Source organism: Leuresthes tenuis, unplaced genomic scaffold, assembly GCF_036924035.1.
Source record: "Leuresthes tenuis unplaced genomic scaffold, fLeuTen1.0.hap1 SCAF_4, whole genome shotgun sequence".
NCBI lineage: Eukaryota > Metazoa > Chordata > Actinopteri > Atheriniformes > Atherinopsidae > Leuresthes > Leuresthes tenuis.
The window spans coordinates 15,636,833-15,653,197 of record NW_027325358.1 but is presented as its reverse complement, the minus strand read 5'-3'; the positions used below and the strand labels follow the sequence as shown (position 1 = coordinate 15,653,197).

Below are 16,365 nucleotides of genomic sequence, written 5' to 3'. Positions count from 1 at the left end.
AGACAAGTGCTAAAAACTCAAAAAGTACTGAAAAATAAGTGAGGTATCGGATAAGCTGCATTCCAGCATAAGTCATTCTTAACATGCTAACTTAACTGCTAAAACCAGTAACTGCAACACGAATAGTTGCAGTTACTGGTGAGAAACGAAAAGCAAATCTTCCCAAACATCTATTTCTCGCAGGTACTGGATGGCTTTTCTCTACTCAAAGCTTTTATGTTGTCTCAGTGCTGTGTTACTTTTATTTGGCGAGCAAGTGTTGAACTTTTAAAGTGGAATCGCTGCCATAAGGAAACTATCCCGAGGGTTCTTGCATTATAACAACTGGTAAGATTTTTTACAATAACGTTTATATGTGATGTTCAGGTCTGTCGATGCATTGAAATTTCTCTTCAGGATCTTATTCAGGGGTTCGTGGGAGGTAGTGGGAGAGTTTTGTCTTAAGTTGCTTTTACAGAAGTACTATTTTGACCAAATTAGCTCCGACTCCTGGAAATATTCAGCTGAGAACTGTTGTCATGGCAAGTGTCAGACCCAGAAAACCTTTTCTAGCAGTGGCCAGACTGGACTGTTACTCTCACTGCTGTGTTACAGAAACTGAGGTCTCACTGTTTTTCACGTGTGGCACAAAGCTTTAATATATATATAGTTTTTTTTTTTAAATGTTATGGGCACTGCCATATAAGTACACTATGTTTACAGTATCTTACCCTCGATGGATCAGATAAGGCGCAATTAAATCCTCTGAATAATTGATAAAAGCCATGAAAAAAGCACATAAGTCAACAAGAAATATGCAGCACTCGGTGGTGTGTAGGATTTATTTCCTAAGCTCTTTAAAGTTGCTTTCGTTCCTTAAAGTCCTTTAAGGTCTGTACAGTAGCTTTGATCCGCGGCTGTCCACACACTTTATTAATAAATTCTTCACTTACAGAGAAAAACTAGATACATTTTTTTGCATGTCTAAATATTTATTGTTGATTGATGACCCTCAAATCCTGCAGGTATGAATTACTCAAAGGTCATGAAAACAGAGCTAATGTATACACAATGTAAGCAGAGTTATGATTATGTTGTACTGCTTCACTTAGTTATCTATATATTCTGTCCAGTGCCTTTAAAGAATTGTGCAGAAACAACATAGCCATGTCTGCATTGATGAGTGTGGAGAAAACCAGATAAATCAATGGTTCTCTGTCCCTGTAATAACTGCAGGTCCTTTACCTACATTTTATTCATTCATGTAAAATGAGAGGCTTCTGCCACCCCTGGCCACCCCTATTCTCCGCCCCTGCTTATGACAGCAACCGTTGTACATGTCTCTATATGGTTAAAGAGTCCACTTTGAATTTAGTCTTAGGTTAAATCCATGACGTCTGGATGAAAAGTAAAGTGTAAAACTTCCCCTCAACCTCAAAGGGAGGGCCAATTAAGAAGAGTTCATCAAATGAGAGGGCAGCTCACAAAGAAAAATGAGTTTGCTGAGCAATGAATGATTTAGGTAAATATAGGCCTATTTCAAAATGCAAGAAAAGCAGAAGCAGTGAATAATCAACCTTTTTGTTCACATGACACCGCCCTTTCTTCCCCCCTCTACATTTTTGTCCCTCCCCTTTCCTCTTGTGTCTTGCATGTCTTTTTTTCTCTCTCTGTCTCAGCTTCCTTCTTTCAGCGTAACATTGTGTTGTTTTTGTGCCCCTCCAACTTTTACCAGTTCACTTTCTCTTTCCCTTCTATTCCAGTTGAAAACAAATCGACCCCATTCTCTTACATGTTTACAAGTGTTGCACCCTTGATTTTTTTTTTTTTTTTTCCACCCTTGCGCCCACAACTGCAAACTTCCTGTATGTCTGAGTTCCTCTGTACCCTCCTCCACTTCCCCCCTCAAATCTCTCCTCCCTCTCTTCAGCTCGGCTCCTCTCTTCCTGAGCTTACTCTGTCGTTGGCGTTCGCGTTGACTGGCCAGAGTCCGCGAGCTGATCGCTCTCCTTTGATCCGGCACCTTCCTCTGCTCTTTTTTTTTTTTTTTTTTATTTTCCCTTCTCGCATCTCTGCAGTTATCCATCCATTCATCTCTGTCCTGCCCTCAGGGTAAGTAGGTTTTTTCCCAGTTGACTGAGTATGTTTAGACGTATCAAACTCACACACCCACATGCAGACTTTGAAAGGATGATGCATTTTCAGGAAAAGAAGAAAGCACAAAGGTTGCAGCCCTCTCTCAGAGAAAAGTCTTGTGGGTATTATGTAACATTTGGTGTTGCTTGTAAAGTAACTGGTTCTTTTGGAGATGTTCGCCTTTTTTCCTGCTTCTCAAACTGTTGGGTGTCGTTTGTTTTGGGGATGTGTTGTTACCCTTGACCTGCATAGTTCTTGACATGCCTCAGAAAGTCTGGATTACATTAAGTTCAACCTGAGTCAGATAAGTTCAGTGGGTTTCCCAGAGTTCCCATCAGCTCATGTTGTGTTTTACTTCACAGTTTGGATCAGGTAATGCTGTAAATATATCTGTCAGTTATTAACTTCTGAATCTTTTTCTTCTTGCTTCCTCATTCTAACGAGAACATTGTAACTTCCGTTTTTCTAGATCTGACTGTAAATCTCCCAGCCCACCAGACCCTGGTTCCTTTCCCCACTTCCTGATCTGATTCTGACATCTGATTGGCCATGGCGTACCACAGCTTCCTGCTGGAACCAATTAGCTGCCATGCCTGGAACAAAGATCGGTCCCGTAAGTCTGTCCATTTGCTCTGATTGGTCACTCCAGAGAAGTTGTCTCATCTTCGAGATGTTTAGATCACAGACCGTACGGCACATCTTACTCAGCCTACAGTCTCCGCCAACGAACAGACTGTGAGGTTTGCTCCCAGGTGGGAGAAGGTATTTCCTGTTTCCTGTAACAGTTTGGGGTGGCATCGGGGGGGGGGGCCTTTCAGAGAGGCTCTTGTGCACCGTTAGCTTGAGGAACCACTGCCTTATTTGGCTGTTTTCACCAGCACTATGGTTTCTGGGTAAAGCGGATGTAACAGACATCTGCGATCGACTCGGAGAGTTACAGTCAGTTTGATTCATCTTGCAAACCAAACTGCACACTAAAGAACCCACACTGCTGTTCTTAAACAAACACTTCCTCTGACTCATCTGTGGACTAAAACTTGCAGTTTGCTAAAGATCACGGAAAGAAAGGTTTCTGTTCTTGCTCACTGTCTATTTAAAGATACCATGTGTCTGCGTGCTGCCTTCAGGCAGACACACTGTATTTCTCTAGTTTTCTCTGTTTGCATGCATCCAGTCAGCTGCTCTATGTTCCACTCCACTGGTCATAAACTTCTCCTGTCACTCATTCTGTCCTCTCACTGATGAGTTTCCTGTCCACAAACAATATTTCACTCTTAGCATCGGTCTTCTTTTATTGTAACAGTGTGTCTTTGTGTGTTTTTGCGCTCCAGAGATCGCCCTGTGCCCCAACAACCACGAGGTCCACATCTTCAAGAAAGATGGGACCAAGTGGACCAAAATCCATGAGCTGAAGGAGCACAATGGACAGGTGACAGGTGAGATCAGGCGTGATTTCCTGTTTCTTTATTCCAAACAGGTTTTTCTCTTCAAGCTCGAGGTTGAAATGAAAATTCAAAATTGTATCACATTCTTCTGCTATCTCTTCAATCTCATGCAAGGCATCATCAAGTGGCAGCAAAGTGAGAGCTCAAGTCAATTTTTTGCCTAATCTTCAATGTCCGTTACCGTTGTTTGTGTCAAGTCATACTTGATAAACAAAGATAAGAGTTTAAAGGAAAACATCTGAATTTCGGGTACAATGATTATCTCATTTCTTTCAAGCTGCATGTGAAGATTTATCCACTTCCTCGAATGGCTGATGGACATGAGCACACTTATCAGCTGCAAGTTAGCTTGGCACAGAGTAAAGACTTGATACTGAGTGAAAGACGCACTCCTTAAGCTCACTGATAAGCTTGTTATTTTGCGCTGCAATTCTTCCATGGAGACTCAGGCTGATGGTTTATACATTTCCAGACTCAGTGCTAAGCTGATAAGTGAAGTGCTGCCTAAGTTTTATTGGCCAAAATCTTGAGCTTCTCTTTTAGGTACACCGTGAGTGCAGAATGTTAAAGGGTTTGTTTTCCCTGAAGGTATTGACTGGGCTCCAGACAGTAACCGTATAGTCACCTGTGGAGCTGACCGTAACGCCTATGTGTGGACCCTGAAAGAGGGGGCGTGGAAGCCCACCCTGGTTATCCTCAGGATCAACCGTGCTGCTCGTTGTGTGAAATGGTCTCCAAAAGAGAACAAGTTTGCTGTTGGCAGCGGCTCGAGACTCATCTCCATCTGCTACTTTGAGCAGGAAAACGACTGGTGAGGCTGCAGGGAATTCCTGTCCCTGATTCACACTGAAGGCTGCATTTGATTATTAGGAACCACTGGTTTGGAGATTATAGCACAAAGTGTTGTCGTGTGCAGGTGGGTGTGCAAGCACATCAAGAAGCCAATCCGCTCCACCATCCTCAGTCTGGACTGGCATCCCAACAATGTCCTGCTGGCTGCTGGCTCGTGTGACTTTAAATGCAGGTATTTCCCTCTTAAGGCCGTAAACAACTGGCATGAAGACTTAACTTACAAAATATGGTCACATCATAGGTCTTGAATAGATTTTGACGACAGTTCAACTCCTTTAATGCGCAGGGTGTTCTCGGCATACATAAAGGAGGTGGAGGAGAAACCCGGTCCCACTCCTTGGGGCAGCAAGATGCCGTTTGGGGAGATGCTGTTTGAGTCTGGCGGCTCCGGAGCAGCTCAGACTTCAGGAGGAGGTGGCGGGTGGGTGCACAGCGTGTGTTTTTCACACTCCGGTAACCGCCTGGCCTGGACCTCCCATGACTCCACAGTGTCTGTGGCAGAGGGAGGCAAGACAAGCACGTAAGAGAGAGCGGGGCAGCATACCTGTGTATGTTAGCATGTATTCAAGTGTTGGTCTGTGACCTTTTATCATGACTTCCACAGAGTGAACAGTCTGACCTCGGAGACGCTTCCTCTACTGTGTGTTACCTTCATTACTGAGAACAGCTTAGTCGCAGCTGTAAGTATTCAACACATATCCAACACTTACTCTCAGTTACATCCTTACAATTGATTTGATTAAATGTAATGTAATCTTTTTTTTTTTTTTTTTCAATTTTATTCTTGATTGATTTATCTTTCCACATTTTTTTTTTTGGAGATGTAAGTAACTGAGACACCATAATATGACAACACACAAAACTATAAACTGAATTTGACGATGGTGCATTTTTTTCTTTAGGTTTTCAAAGGGAAGAATCTTTTTATCTCTTTTTTTTTTTCAAAAGTGTACAAATAGCTGTGTTTCCATCCAGGTGGAAAATGTTGCTTCATAAAAAATATGCGTCGGGCTCAATTATCTGGTTCTGAGCAAATAAATACGGCTGGCTTGTGTTGTTAGCAGATTGCCATGGAGGCGACACTGAATATGACTGAAATAACCAACATGGTAGTCTCTAAACAGATGATGACAAACAAAACTGGTCACTTTGGCTTCAAAAACAAGGAGATAAATGCAGAGAATTCTTCAGGAATTCTTTTCATTTGGAAACATTGTGATTATTCTTTAAGTTTAGGAAACGTTGGCCATGTTTGTTCACTAGATGCAAAAATAGCTTATTGTTCATGTGATCAGTCAAAAAAGAGAACCACTTTAACTGAGCTTGAAGACTTTATAATAAAATTTAGGAAGTTCATAACCTTTTCTTGTGCACAATTTCAAAATTCACGGGTGTAAACACGAGTATAGCACATACTGTACATACCTAATATAATTGGTTAAATGTGTTTGTGGTAGAAAGCTGCGATTGTACGGACATTTAGCCTGAAAGATATGCTATTAAGATCATTTTAAAATCTCTACTCATAGTAGCTCTCTGGCTATATCCGTTTAAAAATCCATTCTCACCAGCATCTTTTTCTTCCACCAAACTCACATCTTTCTCTTTCCTCAGGGCCACGACTGTTACCCTGTGCTGTTCGTGTATGATGGCGCCAAAGGCAGCCTGACATTTGGGGGCAAGCTTGACGTTCCCAAGCAGGCGGCCCAGAAGGGCATCAGTGCCAGGGAACGTTTCCAGAACCTGGACCGTCGAGCCTCAGAGACACAGAGCACCGACAAGGATGTGAACACGCTCCACAAGAACAGCATCAGGTCAGGAGAAAACTTATTTCCTGGAGTCTGAGTGGGGATAAAACTGCATGTTAGTTAATCTGAGTGAGGTGGACAAATGCATAAGGCTTCTTAACAAAACCTTTTAAGTCTGAACTGAGTCTCTGTTGGCAGTGAAGAAAAGACAGTGATGAACATCCGTTTAGCACAGAAGGTATTTTACATGGTAAAAGTCCAGTATGTATTATATAAATAACAATATTGGAGGGCAGTGTAATGACACGCAAGTGTCTACGTCTGAGTCTTGAAACCTGTTTAATATCATTTAACCTGATTTTTTTCTTTTAGTTGTACATGAACAGCAAAGAGTGACATTTTTATTTTAGAATCTTATTCCCAAATCTCCTTATTTCCCTTCTCTCAGCAGTTATTTTTTAATAAATAATGCAGTAAACCTATGAATATTTAGCGGTTTATAAACTCATCGCTCTGATATTTATCGTCACAATCGTCGCCATGTGCTGGATTCTTCTCACATCTCATTGCGACACGCAAACTTTGACATGCTTTCAACAATATTTCAGCCAAATTTCGGTGCTGGAGGGAGGAAGAAACCAGTGCGCCAAGTTCTGCACCACCGGCATGGATGGAGGAATGGGCATCTGGGATGTCAAGGTAACATACAAACACTTAAACAGTCAGATTGTCTTGCTTTGGTCATATTCCTGTGATTTCACATGTAATTGGTGTGTTTTCAGACCCTGGCGTCTGCTATGAAGGACTTGAAGATAGTGTGAGCTGAAGTTTACATTTCCCTGACTGAAGTGTAACCGTCTCCATTGACATGAAGAAAACTATTGACTTATTACACAAAGCCTTTTTCCTATATCTCAATCATGATTTTTTATTATTATTATTATTATTCTTTATATATACCAGATTAACAATCAGACTTCAAGTCAAACAGTGTTTGACTTCCTTATGAAGCTCTTTGCTGGTCCTGTTGAATGAGGGGTTGACCTCAGGTCTGCAAATGGTACTTAATGAGTCCGATTAGTACCATCACAAAGAGCTAAGTCTGAGCTAAATGCTTGAAGCAGCTATTTTATATTAATCTCAGTAAAAGGCTGAAGTACTTATAAAAAGCTTATGCTGGTCATAATACGCATTGAATAAATGATTGTTGTTACAGAGCTTGACAGAGTGCGGTTCATTGTATACTACTTTCTTTGTGTTCATCAGGTCCAAAAATGACTGGTCCATTATTTTTGAAAACCTGAATGAAGTCGGTCGTTATCTTTAAGAGATAATACTTACTTTTTGAACAATCCCACATGGCACCGAGGAAACTCAATGTGCTGATGAGGAGGAGGGTTTGGAATGCATATATATATATATATATATATATATATATATATATATATATGTGGTGGGGGAAACACCAGCATAAATTTGAGTCATACACATGAATTTACAAACACATCCATGCTTTTCATGAAAGTTATGCAAGTTACTTCATGTTCTGTGTTTCCCTTTTGTCCTGAAAAGCTACTATACAACCTTGGCCTTGAAATACCGAAGAAGGGTGTTAGAAAAATTCTCTCAAAATTAGGCTCAGAGTCGCTGGATGCGATTAACACAAAACATTTATTTCTTGCAAGAAAGAGACAAGTCCGCACAAATCCACACAACCTGTCGGGAAGATCGCTCAGAGTTGTCTCCTCGACCAAATGGTGCTCCCGCTATTTATGTTGTTTATGCTTGCTGATCACACAATGTTATGAGAAAAGGCGCTTTTCTCACCATTCATTATTATGGGAAGGAACATTCAATGTTATGGGAAAAGGTGCTTCTCTCCCCATCCCTTGTTATGGGAAGGAACATTCAATGTTATGGGAAAAAGGCATTTCTCACCAGTTAATATTATGGGAAAGACTAGTACCAGAGTCAAAACACTTTTGCTTGAATCATAGAAGAGGAAAAGATGGAGGGACTCTTCTGTCATAGTATAACTATATAATTTTTCCAACAAGGGCTTCTTTCAGATAACAGCAAACACTTAAGTTTCTGCTGTTTGACCTGTTAGATACAGCACATTCTTATAACCAATGTAATTTAAACAGAAAAAAAAATGAGGATTATGCTTACCTTTAATGGCAAAGATATACTCACCTTCCACTCGTGGGAGTATTATATTATCAGCAAAATGTGTGCATTAAAAGTAACATTGCAGATTGTGTAATAACTGAACCCTTATGATGGATATATGTAACTTTAAGTTGCCAGTTCATATGCATGAGTGTTTAAGAATCATTGTGCTTTTGTATGTGCTTCAGATGGAGCTAGGTTAGTCAAGTGTTTGGAATCGGTTGTTGAAAGAACTTTGTTGACAGGATTTCCAGTGAGCGGTGACTGTTACAGCCCAGTTTAATCCATGGGAGGGGAGACTTTGAAACTTTGAAAAAGGTTAAACAATGAAGACAAAGGGAGCGAAAGCTGAAGTATCCCAACCTTTGATCGTTACTATGCAGGATCTTCTCTTTTCTCATTGTGTGGCTCTTTGTTACTTTTGTGCTCCATCTTCCTGCCTGTGACCCAGAAATAAATTTCAGCAAAACATCCTGAAGCATGTCCCAATGCCTTAGTCTTTTCAGAGTCTTTGGCATACAATGGAGAGAGATATAAACTAAAAAACAATCCACAGCTGATCTGAAAGTGATCAGCTGTAGACCTGACACAGTACCTGAGAGATTCACCTGTTAAGTGCTCAAATTGTGTTAGGGCTAACAGAACGAAAGGCTGCCAACATCCAAAGAAGAGGTTTAAAATGTCCTTAAAAAAAGACTATTCCTGAACTTTAAGAAATTACAGGAAAGCTTATCAAAGAGGATTCAGGCTATGTTGAAGAAAAAAGGTGCTCATACCAAATACTGACATCAGTCTTGTTAGTTTGCATATGGCTCAATAATTTACCACACCTAATTCAGGTTTCCATGGCAGTATATAAAGAAGTGAGGGTTGGCTCTTGGCTTTTGCACAGTACTGTGTTTCTGGCACCTCGGGGTCTGTTTCACAATAAAAAGCTCAATGTACAACACATTTTCAAGAGAGGCAGGGAAATGGAAATGAAAATGTCTTCAATTAGAAACCATCTTAACACCGACTTAATTAGAAAAATATTCACTATAACAACGTATCAATGTTTTGAATTTTCTTCCAGCAACAGCAGCAACAAAAAAGTTTATGAGTGATCTCTGATTTGCTGTACGCCTGCAGCACCACCTAGAGGCCAAAGGAGGGAGTGCAGGTAACACGAATTCCCTCCTCTCTGAATCAGTCCCTGAGAAAATGATGTGGCAGCCTTCAGTGATGAAGAACAGCCTTTCTCGTCGAGTCGTGATGAGGAGGTGAACCGGTGGTTGTAGAGAGAGAGACGGAGCGATGCAAACACAGACACGCACGACATGCACACACACACACGCACCAGCAGTACTGACCGTTCCCTGAGAGACTCATCCCCGACGCCCACACTTCCGGACCGGACCCTCTGAGAGGCAGCGGTGGGTCGAGATGCAGCGGTCTCCGGGGTCTGCTTGAAATGGGGATAAGACGACGACGGTGACAGGGTGGCGCTTATTACGATACGTTAAATCTGAGCTGAAGTGATCACATCGCAGCGGTTAAATCGCCCAACACTCAGAGGGGATTCAGGCTTTGAGCCCAACTGTCTGTCTTCCGTCAACTGTTGCTTATTTCCATTGTAAATGAATCTTGTAAGGTAAGAGGAATTGTTGCGTGTCATTTCACCTCACTGACATTATAAGTTACGGATAGAAACCACTCTATAGGTGTAGCCCATATGTCATTGTTGCCTGATGGTGTTGTGGAGGGATGATGCTGAGGATGCTGCGTGGCTTGAATGAACCGATCCAACACAACATTTACATTTTGTCTCATAACCAGTGGTGTATCTTTTATCCACTAATACGGGATTTATTTTCTTGACAAACATTTTACCAATACACACAAACGTATGTCACTCCCTTCCTGTATAATCCTCCTCTTCCTCCTCCTCCTCCTCTTCCTCCTCCTCCTCATCATCTTGGTATTTCAATGTGTTTTGTACATGCTGTACATACCCTCCTCATCCTCAGTACTAACCACTTTATTTAGTATTTGTGACACAAAAGCCAAACTCAAAGGATTGATTCTTTGGTCTATAAAATACATTTTAATTTCTAGTTTTCTGTCCATGACCCAAATGTACAGCCATGTATCTTCACAACAGCTATGTTTTGAGCTGATCATTTGAGGAGATGAGTGACAGGATACTTCTGTTATGTAACATTTCCTGGTTTGTTTTCTGTGGGTAGCGGTCCTGCTGACGCGGTTCCTTCCTTTATAAATACCTTTACATTCAGAAGTACTGATTGGTTGATTGACAAAGTTACCCTGCAACAGTTTTGACAGTCAGCGAGGTTCATTTCAAGATGAAAAAAGGGCAGATATTCTCTGAGTTTATCTTCTCAGGTGTTATGATTTCAACTTTTATGTTTCGTATAATTCAAACCCAGTCAGACTTGAAACAAAGTACTCATTTTTCAAACTTTTTAAGCCTAATAGGACTTGAGAGTCTCATAATTCTTTCCAAGACACGCAATCATTAAAACAAATCGATAAACGTGGATAAACAAGGACAAAGTCACTAACTTACAAAAAAAGTTGAAGTTTAAACCAATCACATTTGTTTAATTTATGTATCGAATTTCTTCAGAAGCTTATAAAGAGAAGTTTTAGTGGAGAGTTTTAAGTCTCCCATGAAAACTTCACGTTTTAGCTTAAAGGAAGCGTTCTTAAAGGTTAAAATAGAAACCTTTTAAAAGTTAAGTTTTTTGTCTCTACGTTTAAGTCACATAAAAAAAAAAAGAAAAAAATAGGTCAGTTTTTACTTCAATGTCTTATTTTACATATTCCTGTTGACTTACTTGTCATTTCTCAACATGTACCCCGGTTCACTTTATATGTAATTTTATATATCGTAGTATACATTTTATATAATCGTTTTTTGTGAAGCTGTCTAAACAAAGGTGTAAAACTAACATCACGTTCATTGATAGTGACCCATCAAAAAGATAAAAACAGCAACTCATCCCGCCGAGGCTTAATTTTCTATCACACCAGTGAAATGTCTTTACATTTCTTTTTTTTTTTTTTACACGTTTTGGGCCTATCCTCCATGAATGACCGTAAAATCCAGTGTTATTAATTTTGTATTTGTCCTGCTGTTGCATTCCCACAGCTCTGCTCCTCTCTGTCCACTTACTGTGTCTCTGCCTGGCCTGCGGCCCGCTAATTATCAGCCAGCTTGACAAAGTCATTAATGACCCGGCCAGGCCTGCTGGGCCTGGCACTGACATATACACACAAACTCACACCAAAGAGAGAGTCAGTCAGACAGAGTGAGGCCACTGTTGGACTTCGGAAGCCTTTTATTTGGGACAGGATGGCGAGTTTCTGGGTTGGGTCAGTTCGTATTAATAGCTCTGAGAGTGTGTCGCTCCGTGAACGGCAGTAAAAAAAAAAGACGAAGTGAAGGAGACAGAGAAAAGAGAGATGAAACACCTTTTTTCATGACTGTTGTAAGTGTGAGGTGGATTTCTCACCTCAGTGTATCTCCTGGACCTGTCTATCATGGCTCATATAGCAATAGCAAGGTTTGCAAAAGCTTGTGTAGGTGGAGAACACTTTCAGCTGTCTGTCAGACTGCTTTGCAACTACACAAAGACACACTAAAAGCTAATCTAAGGAGAAGACGGCTCCGCTTTTATTGAACTATTGTTTTAAGAAATGCAGTAGACGGTGTGAACATTCAATTGTCTTTCTTACAGCTTTGGATAGTTTATCCTCCTGTTGAGGACTGACTGACTGATGTGTATACAAACAGCTCTGCAGATTTGAACAATATGGATAAGTGAGGTTATGTCCCCCTTTGGCTGGCACATTATGAACAACAACATGAATTGTATAAAAAAAAACAAACGGATGAGTGTTTAAAGCTGAGTGTTATTCCATGTGAGTCTCACTGGTCTTAGAACAATGTATGTATATGTGTGTGTGTGTGTGGGTGGGTGAGTGTCATGTATGTGAGGAACAGACAGAGAAGACGGTACAAAAATCTAGGTCTCTTATGAAATCTAGCTCTGCAAGATACAGCCTATAAGTAGGGAGGGGCTGTGGTTCTGTTTGTGTGTGGATTTCTTCGTCCATTTGGCGTTCTGCATGTTAATTCAATCATGGACGAAACAGAAAGGAGGCATGGCAGAGGACCTGCAGAAGGAGATGAAAGGAATGAGGAGTTTTCTGTTGTAAAAAAAAAAAAAAAAAAAAAAGACAATCCCTGCTCTGTGGTTTCCATGACAACAGTGACATCACTGGTGGAGGGCTACCTCGTGAGCTGTTCTGTGTTTATCTTTTGTGAAGTGTTCATATTCGGAGGAGCAGATCTGAGTCAACTTGCGTGTCTGAGTGTGTGTGTTTGTGTGTGTGTGTAAACGTGCAGGTGTAGTTGCACATGTGAACTATTTATGAAGGAAATGATCAGGACAGACCTCTGGTTCAGTCGGTTCGGGGTTACCCACGGTTGCCGGGCAACAGCAGCCATGGCAACAAGTTGAAGCATGATCTAGCGTTGCTAAGCGAAAGGAGAGGGTGGAGGTGAAATTTTATTAGCAGCTCAGAGATACAGGAGGATATAAATATACATGTTCAACATAATTTTTCGGAACTAACGTCTTTAGGCAGCCTGATTGTACAAACCACATCAATGCTTAACAACCGCTCGTGTGAACACTGCAGAACCCTGGTTAAGATTTTAAACCAAACGCCATTTTTTTAAAATTCAGTTAAAAATGTTACCAGCATGAATTCAGTGAGAACTATTTTTGTTTTTGTGTTCGATAAAGGTAAATTAATTTTGTTTTGAAAGGTAATTTAATGCTTACACGTCTCACTTGTTCGTAATAAGAACCGAGGGCAGGAAGCTTTATGAACTAAAAAACAAAAGTGGCGCTTATACATATGATTTCACACATTAAAATATTCTGAATTGCTGCTTGCATTCAAATCAGCACGATGCAGAGATGCTTTGGTTATTGAACAGTTTGTTTTGCATGTAAACTTACCACAGATATATGTATCCACACGCCACAGAAAAGGGTTCAGACAAAGAAAGTCATGTGAGGCTCACTTTTGCTAATGGTGTTGCTTTTTGGGACTAGAAATAGGTTACATTGGGTTTTCAGCTAGATAAGTAAATTAATATTGTTTTGAAATTGTCTGTTGGGGGTGTTGTAACATATTAATGTCGACAAAAATCGTGAAATTGGAAGAATGAAATATCAAATATTGCACTGATACGCTTATGATAATATCCTGATTTGATCTTTGTTGATAAAATCAAAGGTCATTTTCTAATTAGGCAAAAAAAAAATATTGAGTTGAATCTGCTGATGTGTGATCATTTTCAGGTTTATGAACAACCGTGTTCCATCTAACAAAAGATACCAGCCCACAGAATATGAGCATGCTGCCAACTGCGCCACGCATGCGGTGAGCATACACACACACACACACACACACACACACACACACACACCACTGAAAGTTATTGGTTATGTCATACAGATGAAGCGACACACCCAGTGAAAATATAGCAAACGGATGACACCATCAACCGCAGCAGCATCATGAACCAACGCTGCAGGTCTGTCTGTTTGCATCTCTCATCTCATGTTTCATTTATGTTGTGATTTCATCTAGTTGTGGATAATCCCCAGCCTGCTGGGCAGCTCTGTGTTGCACTTTGAGTCCGAGGACAAATGGGAGCGGCTGTCAGCCTGGGTGTACGGGGCGGGGCTCACCTCGCTCTTCATCATCTCCACCCTGTTCCACACGGTGGCCTGGAAGAAGAGCCACTTGCGGTATACACACACACAAACACACTCTGGCATGAATTCTAACAATATTTGGACCATAGGATTATATGAAACAAACCCTTTCTCCAGGTCCGTGGAGCACTGTTTCCACATGTGTGACAGGATGGTGATTTACTTCTTCATTGCTGCCTCCTACGCCCCTTGGTAATCAAACCAGACTGCAAAGTGTGTGTAAATATGCAAGTCAATCTGTTTGCTGCCGTGTCTTCATTGCTTCATTGTTGCTTCTACAGGCTGAACTTGAGGGAGCTGGGTCCCTGGGCGTGTCACATGCGCTGGCTGGTGTGGGTCATGGCGTCTTTTGGAACCACCTATGTCTTCTTCTTCCATGAGAGGTCTGTTGCCACACTGGCCTCTTTTTCAACACACCTAATTTATATTTTCTTCACGTGACCAAAAAAAATCTACACTGAAATGGCCACTCGGTGGCTTTTCATCAAGGTATGGAACTAGCTCATCAGTTTTCAGGCAGGGATGCAACAAACTTTTTATTCTGGTGGCTACAGCACATAGCAGATACTGATCCATTGCAAGGGCTGTATTTTGATAAAATGTAAAGCCTTTAAACCCCTTCTCACATCGTTTAAGCTAACGAAAAGCTGAAACAATGGTGCTTCTTTCATGACAAAACGGGACAAAACGGGACAAAACGTGACAAAACGTGACAAAACGTAACAAAACGTAACACCTGTGCTCAAATACTCCTCTCTCTCTCAGGTATAAGGTCATGGAGTTGCTCTGCTACACGGTGATGGGAGTTTTTCCTGCCCTGGTCATCGTCTCCATGGTGAGGTCACTCAGTTATTGCGCTGTACTGTATAAGTATTTACACAATGATAACCCTCCTACCTCTTTCCAGCCAGAGCAGTCGGGGTTGTATGAACTGCTGGTCGGTGGAGCCTGCTACTGTCTCGGTATAGTCTTCTTCAAAAGTGATGGCATCGTCCCGTTCGCGCATGCCATTTGGCACCTGTTTGTTGCAATGGGAGCATCCATACATTACTACGCCATCTGGAAGTACCTCTATGCCCAGGCTCCTAATCAGGTCCAGACCTCCAGATGACATCAGTGATGACTTCACAGGAAGTAACACTTGTGTCTCAGCGACTTTAAGGAGTTGAGAGCGAGCTGCGTCCAAATTCAGGGGCTGTCTCATATTTATGTAGGCTGAAGCTGTCAGTGCATTCAGGTGATCCTGATCGACTGGTAAAGTCAAACATTGACATGTTTCATGCCAAAAGTGTTGCCTTCAAATGGCAGGCAAACCTCTGGTAAAACTTAGACAGGTTTCCCAGGTTTTAGTTGTATCATTTTGATGATAAAAATATCTGCAAACTTTCATTAATATCTTGAATTTACAATTACAGTGGGATTAATAACGGGCCTCCTCTTGCTCGTGAGCATGTAAAGTTTCAGCAGAGCAGAAAAAAATGTAAGTCTGCGCAAACTGCTGTGCGATAAAATGTAATTCAACATTTATTGCTTTCCTACTCAACTTATAATGCAGAACAAAAGGCCAAACAAGTTAATTTGTGCACTTTTTAATAGGGCTTTTCAAAGAACAGTAAGAAAAGAGGCATGTGTAAGATTTGAAAAGATTAAATCAAAACTGCAGTATATCCAAATTTTGTTTAAACTGAATTATGTAAACGAGGCGATTAAAAAAATTACAATGAGAATTAGATATAAACATATCCCATGTTTGAGAGCTGAAACAGACCTCAAGTGTTCTGGGGATTTTCTCTAGATAAAAGTTATATATAAACTGAATATTTAGATTTGTTTAGATCTGTTCTAAATGTTGATTAAAGAGGGGTTTGTAGCAGGAAGCAAGTTAAAGAAAATTAAAGATCTGGCAGTACATGATCCACTTTGCAAGTCATGATCCACTTTCCAAAGCTACTTTTCCCCGCTTTGAAAAGTGTTTGTCTTCACAGTCTGAGAGGCAAAGCCCTGGGCAAAATCTGAACTCCGTCTGAAGCTTGAAAAGCCTGGAGAAACAACACAGTGGAGCATTTCAACAACTTATCGATGCAGAGCTTATCTCGTCTTATCGACCCTTTCCGCCTGTGCAGTGGAAGAACGCTAGTTAGAGAATATCAGTGAGTTACATCATTTAACGTGCGACTGGTGGTAAAATGCCTCAGATTATGTGAAATACCGCCAGACTTTACAAGCTGATGGGGA

The 16,365-nt window shown here is 41.0% G+C and overlaps 2 protein-coding genes across 3 annotated transcripts; both read left to right on the top strand.

The window, feature by feature from the left end:
• Window positions 1–1,901: 1,901 nt before the first annotated feature.
• arpc1b (actin related protein 2/3 complex, subunit 1B) lies at window positions 1,902–7,378 on the top strand. The gene is made up of 10 exons (XM_072384810.1): window positions 1,902–2,091; window positions 2,585–2,728; window positions 3,447–3,551; window positions 4,149–4,371; window positions 4,477–4,584; window positions 4,699–4,932; window positions 5,017–5,092; window positions 6,027–6,226; window positions 6,769–6,859; window positions 6,943–7,378. The coding sequence occupies exons 2-10, from the start codon at window positions 2,665–2,667 to the stop codon at window positions 6,979–6,981; spliced, it is 1,140 nt and encodes a 379-aa protein (XP_072240911.1). The 5' UTR covers window positions 1,902–2,091; window positions 2,585–2,664; the 3' UTR covers window positions 6,982–7,378.
• Window positions 7,379–9,519: 2,141 nt separating this feature from the next.
• On the top strand, window positions 9,520–15,954 carry LOC140305796 (monocyte to macrophage differentiation factor 2-like). Of its 2 annotated transcripts, XM_072384786.1 has the most exons (7): window positions 9,520–9,962; window positions 13,711–13,792; window positions 14,003–14,163; window positions 14,248–14,322; window positions 14,412–14,513; window positions 14,896–14,965; window positions 15,038–15,954. In XM_072384786.1, exons 1-7 carry the CDS (start codon window positions 9,949–9,951, stop codon window positions 15,239–15,241), a joined length of 708 nt encoding a protein of 235 aa, XP_072240887.1. In that variant the 5' UTR covers window positions 9,520–9,948; the 3' UTR covers window positions 15,242–15,954. The 2 variants fall into 2 exon arrangements, with proteins under 2 accessions (XP_072240887.1, XP_072240886.1); XM_072384785.1 differs by having other exon boundaries at window positions 14,003–14,322.
• Window positions 15,955–16,365: the final 411 nt, after the last annotated feature.

Coding starts and splice junctions, on each gene's coding strand:
- arpc1b (XM_072384810.1), top strand. CDS start 2,665: ATGGCGTACCACAGCTTCCTGCTGGAACCAATTAGCTGCCATGCCTGG. Junction 4,585..4,698: donor TCGTGTGACTTTAAATGCAG/GTATTTCCCTCT, acceptor TTTAATGCGCAG/GGTGTTCTCGGCATACATAA. Junction 6,227..6,768: donor CTCCACAAGAACAGCATCAG/GTCAGGAGAAAA, acceptor ACAATATTTCAG/CCAAATTTCGGTGCTGGAGG.
- LOC140305796 (XM_072384785.1), top strand. Junction 14,514..14,895: donor GTCTTCTTCTTCCATGAGAG/GTCTGTTGCCAC, acceptor TCTCTCTCTCAG/GTATAAGGTCATGGAGTTGC. Junction 14,966..15,037: donor CCCTGGTCATCGTCTCCATG/GTGAGGTCACTC, acceptor ACCTCTTTCCAG/CCAGAGCAGTCGGGGTTGTA.